Source organism: Nerophis lumbriciformis, linkage group LG07 (assembly GCF_033978685.3).
Source record: "Nerophis lumbriciformis linkage group LG07, RoL_Nlum_v2.1, whole genome shotgun sequence".
NCBI lineage: Eukaryota > Metazoa > Chordata > Actinopteri > Syngnathiformes > Syngnathidae > Nerophis > Nerophis lumbriciformis.
In genome coordinates, this window is record NC_084554.2 from 8,132,426 (window position 1) to 8,145,000 (window position 12,575).

A 12,575-nucleotide genomic window follows, 5' to 3' on the forward strand; every position below is an offset into this window, starting at 1 on the left:
TATAGCTAATATAGACACTTACGTCATGTGTTGCCTTCATTATCACACTTATGTACGGCTTATTCATTGTTTGTGGCTCCAGACAGATTTGTTTTTTGGTATTTTTGGTCCAATGTGGCTCTTTCAACGTTTTGGGTTGCCGACCCCTGGTCTAAAGTGTGTACAATTTTAAGAACAATTGGATTTTGTTTGGCTTTGTGCTTACAACACAACTAAAAAATCAATTCCATTTTAAATATAACCAAAACTATAACAAAAACAAAAACAAAAAACAAAAAAATAAAATATATATATATATATATATATATATATATATATACATATATATATTGTTTTACTTCAAGCCTTATATTGAGATCAAGCACAAACAGTTATTCTTCACTTTCTCCTGAGGATAGGAAACTCCAAATGACAGCTCTTCCATTACATTCCGCAGCCCGACTGCTTCTTCATCCCCCAATCGATGTCTCCTCCAGGTGCGCCTGCCTAACGGGTAATCACAGCCAACACAAATTCCACTCTTCATTCCGATCATGATGTGCATTAGCAGTCGGTGTAATTACCAGGCCGACACGGAGCAGACGGTAAACTGAACTGTGCAAATATTCCACTGATAGAGCTCCTTCACTCTAAATGTACCAAGCAAAATAGGTGGTTGAGGTTAACACTTTCATTTACACATTAGAAGCAAAGGAGGCGGCTAAATTGCTTCGTTTAATAGAGGTGGGAACAAGGTCTGCCAGCCTGTGAGTGACAGCCTGATACTCGCTTGCCTAAGTCCATCAAAAGGTTTTCAAATGATCTTCAAACCACGGAGCAAAACCTTCTACTCTCTTGGCGCCAGCAATTAGTGAATATTGATTGGGCTAAAACCCATCGTGTGGTTTCTCAAAACTCTTCGTCTTTTCGCTCTTTCCTCCGGCGAGCCATGAACGCCCGCCACCACATGCATGTCTGTCTTCATTAGACCAGACCTTTGGAGGTTTGCCAACAGCCACAATCACTCCACTTTTTGGAAGGCTTCATGCGACACTCGGGTTAGACGAATGGCAGAAGTACAAAACCCAAAACCAGGGAAATTTTCACGTTGTGTAAATGTTAAATAAAAAGAGAATACAATGATTTGCAAATCCTTCTCAACTTATATTCAATTGAATAGACTGCAAAGACAAGATATTTCATGTTCACACTGAGAAACTTCCAATAATCATTAACTTAGAATTTAATGACACAACAGGTTGTCACAGGGGCATGTTTACCACTGTGTTACATGGCCTTTCCTTTTAACAACACCCAATAAACGTTTGGGAACTGAGGAGACACATTTTTTAAGCTTCTCAGGTGGAATTCTTTCCCATTCTTGCTTGATGTACAGCTTAAGTTGTTCAACAGTCCGGGGGTCTCCGTTGTGCTATTTTAGGCTTCATAGTGCGCCACACATTTTCAATGGGAGACAGGTCTGGACTACAGTTAGGCCAGTCTAGTACCCGCACTCTTTTACTATGAAGCCACGTTGATGTAACACGTGGCTTGGCATTGTCTTGCTGAAATAAGCAGGGGCGTCCATGGTAACGTTGCTTGGATGGCAACATATGTTGCTCCAAAACCTGTATGTACCTTTCAGCATTAATGGCGCCTTCACAGATGTGTAAGCTACCCATGTGTTGGGCACTAATACACCCCCATACCATCACACATGCTGCCTTTTACACTCTGTGCCTATAACAATCCGGATGGTTCTTTTCCTCTTTGTTCCGGAGGACACGACGTCCACAGTTTCCAAAAAACAATTTGAAATGTAGACTCGTCAGACCACAGAACACTTTTCCACTTTGTATCAGTCCATCTTAGATGAGCTCGGGCCCAACGAAGCCGGCAGCGTTTCTGGGTGTTGTTGATAAATGGCTTTCGCTTTGGATAGTAGAGTATATATACATACACATATGTACATCCATCCATCCATCCATTCATCCATCCATCCATCCTCTTCCGCTCATCCGAGGTTGGGTCGCGGGGGCAGCAGCCTAAGTACGGAAGCCCAGACTTCCCTATCCCCAGCCACTTTGTCCAGCTCTTCCCGGGATATATATATATATATACACACGCACATATATATGTATATATATGTGTATATATACGTATATATATATATATATATATATATATATATATATATACACACACACACATATATATACAAATACACTCATATATATATACACACATACGAATACATATATACACATATATATATATATATATATATATGTGTGTATATATGTATATGTATGTATATATACATACACATGAATGTATGTATGTATGTATATATACATATATACATGCATACATACATACATACACATACACACACACGCACACGCACACGCACACGCACACGCACACGCACACGCACACGCACACGCACACACACACACACACTATTTTGCATTTTCCCCATCATGCATTTAAATGGGTGCAATTTTTTTTATGCTGCATGGACACTTTTCATAATATCCACAAATTGTGTTATATTGTCTTACGTGTGACCATGTCTGTCCACATTTTGTATTGGTTACATTTTCTTTTAGTTGCACAATGACTTGGGAAGGTTGTTTGCATTGGGTCATATAAGTAAATGCTGTTTTTGGCTTCATTCAAAAGCATAATTGGTCATAGACCTGAATCACTCGTGCTGTCGACAAGATGCCGACAAAGCAGCAGCATTAAGCTAAAGATTGCTATCTTAGCGTCCACTGCAGTGGACATTTGTCTTTTGCATATCATTAATGATCCCTCTGCTCCCCCTCAAAACATTTTTTTTTTTCGAAATAGGCTAAAAACAAACATCCACTGCAAAGGATGCAAACATGTCAATATTTTGCCACCTGAGAACCAACGTCCTTTGCAGTGGACTTTTGTGTTTTGTTTTGAAATGTCCACTGCAGAGGACGCTGTTTCACCGGAGGTTATTCTGAGCTATTTAAACAAAACGTTGCCATCTCAGCGTCTACTACAGTGGACATTTGCCTTTTGCACATCATTATGCCCTCCTCAAAACATTTTTTTTAATAGGCTGAAAACAAATGTCCACTGCAGAGGACACTTCTCAGGAGGTGTTTGACAGCGAGGCAGCGACACGCAGCGAGAGCGAGGAAGGAAACGTGTGCAATAAAAAAAACTCACCACAGACGGGCACAGTCCAAAGATGGTGAGGCACAGGAAGGCGCGCAGGACGCTCAACAGGAGCCGCATGCTGACTGGCCGCGTGCCACTTTTCTCCCGACGTGTACAACCTGGCAGCGGAGCGGACAGTTTAAACGGCGGGGAGAGAGCGCGGCGTCACGCCCACATCTGCTCGGTCGCCAGGGAGAGCGAGCGGGGCGAGGGAGAGTGAGAGAGGACTGTGACGATTGGCGGGCATTGGGGAGGGAGCATCAATACTACTTAATTATTCTCATTATTAACCTAATGCAGCCATTCTCAAACGGTGGTGCGAGGGCTCCACCTAGAGGCAGGGCATGGCGTTAAAGTGCATCCGGCAGTGGAGGCTCCTCTATGGGGTCTTGGGGCACTGCTGGACGGCCACACCGACAATATTTCAATTAAATTTTGCTCAAATTATTTTTGACATACCGCAAGATAAATAATAATAATAATAATTTAATTTAACCTAACTTAACTTTATACAAAAGCAGATTGCTTTTGATGGTTTTATTTTTAACACTATCTTACACAACACTTCCTGATGTATAATACAATGCAAAAATGTCAATTTCTGTCACTTTATCCTGCATCCTCTTTAAAAGTCCAACATTTTCCCCCGTCAGATTTGGACAACCATCTGTTGTCACACCTGCCAGCTTGTCCCATTTCAGTCCTAACATTTCCAAACACGCGAACAAGTCATTACCTGTGGTTGTCTCTTTAATTGACTGCATGGCTGCCAGCTCCTCTGTGATTTGAAATTCTGCAGTTATCCCACGTAAGAAGATGAGCAGCTGGGCGGTGTTACGTACATCGCAGCTCTCATCCAAAGCCAGTGAAAAACAGCTGTTCTTCAGCTGAAGCTCCAAGTTTCCAGCGATGGTCTCAACCCGCCTCGTTACGGTGCGTCGGGAGAGTGACACGTTCTCAAATGCGCCCTTCTTCTTCGGGCATATCAGCGCAACAGAGTCCAATAAGCACTCCTTAATAATAATAGTAATTATTATAATAATATTGACTTTATTAAATGTATTTATATTATCATTTGGTGCTAAAGTCTTAACAAGCTGCTACGCTTCGTATTGCCTCTGCCTCTGTCAGTACGTCTCAGCATTGTCCCACCCACACAACCATCTGATTGGTTAGCGGTAACAGCCAATCAGCAGTGCGTATTCAGAGCACATTGCAGGCTTCTTCACGCGACGAAGCCGGCCCACTTCACCACAGTCTGTAGTCTATTGGAGACGTGATGCTGGCGTTCCTTACACCCACCCAGCCCCTTCCACGTCCGTCCGCCTGTCCCGACACAAATATTCTGGGGGAATCACTTGAACACTTAGGCCTACTACGCTACTGTATTTCAATGTTGGTCATTATGGTGGGAAAACATGCATTATTCACCTCACGTGCGAGTGGACATGTGCTGTGTTGGAGACACTCTCAACAGTTACAAAGGGGCCGTGTTCATTACGAGCCAGGATGTGTGACTTTCTTATCAATATTTAGCAGACTGTTCCGTTTCTTATCTACCGAGACAGTCTGCTGTTAAGATTGTGTTCTTATTAACTTTATCAGATCGTAAATGACAACAATCTTCGCGCTTTGTCCCTGGACCAAAATGCTCCCCCCCCCCAAAAAAAAAGCCATTATAATGTCTGTTGTGATGCGAGTTCATCTTGCACGCTGTTTGGAGGCCATCACAACCTGCACAAGAACAGGTATAGTAAAGTACTGCATGTCGCTTTGAATATTCCCACATTAAAAAAATGCTTACTTTTTTCTTTCACGTAGCTTATCATGCTAGCTTTCTCATGCTGACTTGGTTTTAGATCACAAATAGATTTTTTTTCTGCCTAGGTCAGGGGTCGGCAACCCAAAATGTTGAAAGAGCCAAACTGGACGAAAAATAACAACAACAAAATATATACAAGTCTTACATAAGTGTTATAATGAAGGCAACACATGATGTAAGTGTCTGTATTAGCTACATTAGCCTACTATCAAAATGACTTTAAAAGTTTTATCTAAGTGTTATATTGAAGGCAACACATGATGTAAGTGTCTATATTAGCCTACAATCAAAATTACTTTAAAAGTCTTTTGTAAGTGTTATAATGAAGACAACACATGATGTAAGTGTCTATATTAGCTATAATAGCCTACTATCAAAATGACTTTAAAAGGCTTATATACGTGTTATAATGAAGGCAACACATGATGTAAGTGTCCATATTAGTTATATTAGCCTACTATCAAAATGACTTTAAAAGTCTTACTTGTATAAGTGTTATAATGAAGGCAACACATGACGGAAGTGTCTATATTAGCTATATAATCCTACTATTAAAATGACTTTAAAAGTCTTATATAAGTGTTATAATGAAGGCAACACATGACATAAGTGTCTATATTAGCCTACTATCAAAATGACTTTAAAAGTCTTATATACCGTATTTTCCGCACTATAAGGCGCACCGGATTATTAGCCGCACCTTCAATGAATTACATATTTCATAACTTTGTCCACCAATAAGCCGCCCCGGATTATAAGCCGCGCCTACGCTGCGCTAAAGGGAATGTCAAAAAAACAGTCAGATAGTTCAGTCAAACTTTAATAATATATTGAAAACCAGCGTTCTAACAACTCTGTCCCAAAATGTACGCAAATGTGCAATCACAAACATAGTAAAATTCAAAATGGTGTAGAGCAATAAATAGCAACATAATGTTGCTCGAACGTTAATGTCACAACACACAAAATAAACATAGCGCTCACCTTCTGAAGTTATTCTTCATTCGTAAATCCTTCGAATTCTTCGTCTTCGGTGTCCGAATTGAAAAGTTGCGCAAGCGTGGGATCCAAAAATGGCCGGCTCCGTCTCGTTGAAGTCATCGGATTCAGTGTCGCTGTTGTTCTGTGAATCCTGCCTTCCGGAAAGCTCGGACCACAGTTGTGACCGAAATATCTGCCCAGGCATTTACGATCCACTGGCAAATGTTGGCGTATGTCGTCCGGCGCTGTCTGCCCGTCTTAGTGAAGGTGTGTTCGCCTTCGGAGCTGTGTGAAAAAAGCCACCCGGCCTCTTCGCGTAAACTTCCCTTAACCACTCGCTCATCTTTTCTTCATCCATCCATCCCTTCGAGTTAGCTTTTATGATGACGCCGGCTGGAAAGGTCTCTTTTGGCAAGGTCTTCCTTTTGAATATCACCATGGGTGGAAGTTAGCATGGCAAGCTAGAACCACAGTGAAGGATGACTTCTCATTCCCTGTGGTGCGAATATTCACCGTACGTGCTCCCGTTCCACAGTGCGGTTCACAGGAATATCAGTTGCTGTGAAATACGGTAGTAATCCGTGTGCGGATGGAGAGATTGCGTCTTTTTATGAACCGGATCCTTTTCGCTTAGTAGGAGCCATTTTGTGGTCTTTACAGATGTAAACAGGAAATGAAACGTACGGTGATATCCGCGCGTTTTTTCTTCTTCTTCCGGGGGCGGGCGGTAGCTTACAGTAGAAGAAGAAGCGCTTCCTGTTCTATGGGGGCGGGTGCTTACCTTGGCGGTTGCTTGCGTAGAAGAAGAAGCGCTTCCTGTTCTACCGGGAAAAAAGATGGCGGCTGTTTACCGAAGTTGCGAGATCGAAACTTTATGAAAATGAATCGTAATAAAGCGCACCGGGTTATAAGGCGCACTGTTAGCTTTTGAGAAAATTTGTGGTTTTTAGGTGCGCCTTATAGTGCGGAAAATACGGTAAGTGTTATAAAGTAGGCAACACATGACGGAAGTGTCTATATTAGCTATATAATCCTACTATCAAAATGACTTTAAAAGTCTTATATAAGTGCTGTAATGAAGACAACACATGATGTAAGTGTCTGTATTAACTATATTAGCCTACTATCAAAATGACTTTAAAAGTCTTACTTGTATAAGTGTTATAATGAAGGCAACACATGACGGAAGTGTCTATATTAGCTATATAATCCTACTATTAAAATGACTTTAAAAGTCTTATATAAGTGTTATAATGAAGGCAACACATGATGTAAGTGCCTATATTAACTATATTAGCCTACTACCAAAATGACTTTAAAAAAGTCTTATATAAGTGTTATAATGAAGGCAACACATGATGTAAGTGTCTATATTAGCCTACTATCAAAATGAATTTAAAGTCTTACATAAGTGTTATAATGAAGGCAACATGTGAAGTAAGTGTCTATTTTAGCCTACTATCAAAATGAATTTAAAGTCTTATATAAGTGTTATAATGAAGGCAACACGTGAAGTAAGTGTCTATATTAGCCTACTATCAAAATTACTTTAAAAGTCTTACATAAGTGTTATAATGAAGACAACACATGATGTGTCTATTTTAGCTATATTAGCCTACTATCAAAATTACTTTAAAAAAGTCTTATATAAGTGTTATAATGAAGGCAACACATGATGTAAGTGTCTATATTAGCCTACTATCAAAATGAATTTAAAGTCTTATATAAGTGTTATAATGAAGGCAACACGTGAAGTAAGTGTCTATATTAGCCTACTATCAAAATGACTTTAAAAGCCTTACATATGTGTTATAATGAAGACAACACATGATGTAAGTGTCTATATTAACTATATTAGCCTACTATCAAAATGACTTTAAGTCTTATATAAGTGTTATAATGAAGGCAACACATGATGTAAGTGTCTATATTAGCCGACTATCAAAATGAATTTAAAAGTCTTATATAAGTGTTATAATGAAGGCAACGCATGAAGTAAGTGTCTATATTAGCTATATTAGCCTACTATCAAAATGACTGTGTCGAAGGCTGACGTAAATTTTCATTGACAGAAATAATGAAATGTAATAATTATTCTTACCAATATTTGTAAATATTGTAATGTAAACAAACGCCATGGGTGGATCTGCACCTGACATCCACTGTAATGATACCAAGTACAGGAACGTATCTAGTCGTTACTACTATGATTACATCGATATTTTTTTATCATCACAAAATTTATATGATGTTTATAAACTTAGGATATATGTCCCTGGACACATGAGGACTTTGAATATGACCAATGTATGATCCTGTAACTACTTGGTATCGGATCGATACCGAAATGTGTGGTATCATCCAAAACTAATGTAAAGTATCAAAGAAGAGAAGAATAAGTGATTATTACATTTTAACAGAAGTGTAGATAGAACATGTTAAAACAGAAAATAAGCAGATATTAACAGTAAATTAAGAAGTAGATTAATAATTCATTTTTACAGCTTATCCCTCATAATGTGTACAAAATAATAGGTGTATAAATGACACAATATGTTACTGCATACGTCAGCAGACTAATTAGGAGACTTTGTTTGTTTACTTACTACTAAAAGACAAGTTTATTTAAGGACAAAAATTACAATAATAAACATATGTTTGATTGATTGATTGAGACTTTCAGTAGTAGATTGCACAGTACAGTACATATTCCGTACAATTGACCACTAAATGGTAACACCCAAATAAGTTTTTCAACTTGTTTAAGTCGGGGTCCACGTTAATCAATTCATGGTAATTCATGTTTAATGTACCCTAAGATTTTTTTGTTAAAATAAAGCCAATAATGCCATTTTTTGTGGTCCCCTTTATTTAAAAACGTATTGAAATACATTTTGGAACCGGTACTCTACTAAAAAAGTGTAGTAGTCTCATGAATAATACAAAAACAAAGTAGTTTATCATCAGGTCAGCTGCATCAAGCCTCAAAGTGTGTCTATTCTCCACTGATTTAGACTTAACAACACTACCTACACTCTTGACTTTATTATATTTATGTCTTTGTGTCCTCTGCATACTTGCCAACCCTCCCGAATTTTCCGGGAGACTCCCGAATTTCAGTGCCTCTCCCGAAAATCTCCCGGGACAACCAGTCTTTTTTTTATTATTACTCTCTGTATTTGCTTTTGTTTTCTTTCCTTGTTGTTGAAAGTGCCTTGACTGTTGTGTGAATTATAAATGTATGATTGTTGTTCAATAAAAAAAATAATAAAAAAAACTTACAGCCGCCATATTTTTATTTTCATATTTTTTTTTAATTATTACTCTATTTGTATTTGCTTTTGTTTTCTTTCCTTGTTGTTGAAAGTGCTTTGACTTTTGTGTGAATTATAAACGTATGTTTGTTGTTCGATTTAAAAAAAAAAAAAAAAAAAAAAAAAAAAAAAAACTTACAGCCGCCATTTTAGTTTTCATCGCCGTTTAAACAGCAACTGGCAGCAAACACACACTTACTATATATATACTTACAGTTGTGTCGATTTCACGCTCAATGGCTCGTCCCACGTCCCACATCACGTCGTGTAAAAATACAATATTTACATCTTCAACACGACACGCGTTAAAATCCACACCTGCGAGTCCTGACGATGCCGGCGAGACACTCAACTTCAAACGCCTCTGATTGGTCCTCCTTCGTCGCTACTTCCCGCCCTCTGTCACATCGTACGCTGTGATTGGCTATCCCCCGAACGTATCCCACCAATATTCATGACGTCTTTAAATATGATTGGATGTTCGTTTCTGACTACTTTTTAGTCTGTTTTTTTTTATTGGTCGACACTGGTGCGCCGAGGGGCGGGGTTTGTGCGCGCGCACGCGTGTGTGTGCGCGCGTACTCGCGGAGCCTCTGACAGAAAAGAAGGAAGATGATATTCATGTCACGTTTTCCACGGTTTTCTACGATCATTTTGTAAACTTGTCATAAACACATTTTGTGGGTACATTAAAATATGACTTTCTATTCTTCAAACATTTTGATTTGAGGGGGAAATACGTTTATTCCAGGGGGCTCCATGAGCGAGATTGGCCGATGCCAACACTGATACCGATCCACATGTATCAACCGTACATGTTTATGTATTTATTATACAGTTAAACGATATCAACATATTATTTGAATGACTTCCTTAATTGTTATATTTTATTACATACAATTGTTTGAGGGCTTCACGGTGGCAGAGGGGTTAGTGCATCTGCCTCACAATATGAAGGTCCTGAGTAGTCTTGGGTTCAATCCCGGGCTCGGGATCTTTCTGTGTGGAGTTTGCATGTTCTCCCCGTGACTGCGTGGGTTCCCTCCAAAGACATGCACCTGGGGATAGGTTGATTGGCAACACTAAATTGGCCCTAGTGTGTGGATGTGAGTGTGAATGTTGTCTGTCTATCTGTGTTGGCCCTGCGATGAGGTGGCGACTTGTCCAGGGTGTACCCCGCCTTCCGCCTGATTGTAGCTGAGATAGGCTCCAGCGCCCCCCGCGACCCCAAAAAGGGAATAAGCGGTAGAAAATGGATGGATGGATGGACAATTGTTTGATTAAAACAAAGTCAATAATGTCAACAAAGCACTAATTTGAATCCTTTTTGCCCTCAGGTGAGCTAAAATGAGTTGGACATATCGACTCTTATTTATCTACTTCTTAATATCTGGTTAATGTCTGGTTCCGTCTAATAATAATAGATTTTATTTGTAGAAAGCCCTTTACATTGAGCAAACAACCTCAAAGTGCTACAATGTATTGAAAAAAATAAAAAAATAATACAAAGATAATAAATAAATAAATAAATATAAAAACTAGAACAGCCTAATAGCTAGAACTAGTATGCATATATCTATAAAAAGGCTTTTTTTTTTTTTTAAAAAAAGAAGGTTTTTTAAGTGTTTTTTAAAAGCATCCACAGTCTGTGGTGCCCTCAGGTGGTCAGGGAGAGCATTCCACAGACTGGGAGTCTACACTTCTTGAACCTCACTAGATACTAAGAAATGCAGTTTATTTGCCGTAGTGGTGGTTATCATACCTTTTTGTGTTTGGCATTAAAAAAAACCCTGAATAGCAATGGCGATTGCATATTTTTTCATGACAAATGGACATTGCAGTAATAAAAAAAACACCAAAACTTATTATTAGATGCCAAAAAATAAGACACAATTCAGAGTGTCAAATGGTGATGCATTTGCATACTTTTTTATTCATTCAAATAAAAAGGTGACCCCGAGGCAAAGAAGAAGTAAGAAAAAAGTTTTTTTTAAAAGCGCACTTATAAAAGTGGTGTGGAAAAACCACCCAGGGAGCACACAAAAAGGTGTGGAGAGGAACAAGCGAAACACTACATGGCAGGGCCGGGGGGCAGAGCCACAGGAACGAGGAGCGTGAGTGGAGCCAGAGCAGAGGAGATGAACGCGACTAGAAGGGTGAAGCATCAGGAATCTACTGACTGGAGAGCTGAGGTAGTGTGGAGGATACATATATGTTTAAGAGTTCTTTCTTTTTACATAGCCATGTTTAGAGTATCTAGTACTTTTCCTTTGTATATTCTACCAGTTTCTTAAGACATTTCAGATACCTGGTTAGTGTCTTCACCCTTGGATTGTGAAATACAACACCCACTCTTTCCATATCAGTGTTGCGAGGGGGACAGATGGGGGTTTTCTTTGTGTGCAAAGGAGTTGGCTTTTCCGTTTGAATGTCAGATCAATTAGAGTAGCCGATATGAATATATTGGTTGAACTGATCTCCTAAAGCTTTAGCAAAACTTGAAAATATTCCAATTCTGTCTTGATGGTCCTTCTTACTCAGCATATATGTCATCGACAAAACTTGAGATTGACCAGTAACTTAGATTCCCTGGGAGGAAGAATTGGTTCGACGCAACAGTAGTTAGGAGGATATGGGTATCAGGTGGGCGCGAATGTGGCTCCGCCCCCTGTAGCCCGAACATCAGGCACTGCAACAAAAAGCAGACTGTCTAAACTATCTACAAATGTATGTACTGTATATATATTTCTACGTCTACATATATCTACTGTATATGTGAGGTATGAGCGTAATTGCCATGTTCCCAAGATGTAGAAAGTGGAGGCGACAACGTGCAGGTAAAAAGGTGTTTAACGTAGGCTCAAATCAACAAAAAGACGATAGGAAAGGCACCAACGCATACGCAACACAAACAGAATGCTGGACGACAGCAAAAACTTACAAAAAGTATTTCACAGCGGATAGATGTCTGTCCGTAAACAATCAATGTCCCGACTGAGAGAGAAAGCATCGGCACAACTTAAACGGTCTTGACGGCAAACAGGAAACAGGGAGGAGACGAGAAAGCAGGAAGTGAAAACTACAAAATAAGAGCGCGGGACAGGAACTAACGCATTGAACACAGAGGAAACGCTAACAAATGCAAAATGAGGCTCGTGTAACAGACCGTGACAGTATGTTTATATATTTATACATACTGTATATATAGCTATGTCTATTCTATACATACTTATAGCCAGCCATCCATTTTCTACCGCTTGTCCCACTCGGGGAACCTATCC

The 12,575-nt window shown here is 39.4% G+C and overlaps 1 protein-coding gene across 2 annotated transcripts in view; it reads right to left on the minus strand.

The window, feature by feature from the left end:
- The window catches only part of olfm3a (olfactomedin 3a), a 46,898-nt gene extending 37,212 nt beyond the window's left edge, over positions 1 to 9,686 (minus strand). The window contains exon 1 of one of the 2 annotated variants that reach the window (XM_061964789.1): positions 9,509 to 9,686. In XM_061964789.1, coding sequence (XP_061820773.1) covers positions 9,509 to 9,553 — 45 coding nt within the window. In that variant the 5' untranslated portion in view covers positions 9,554 to 9,686. Of the gene's footprint in view, positions 1 to 3,186; positions 3,313 to 9,508 lie in introns of those variants that run through there. The other variant, XM_061964788.1, reaches the window with a different exon arrangement.
- Positions 9,687 to 12,575: the final 2,889 nt, after the last annotated feature.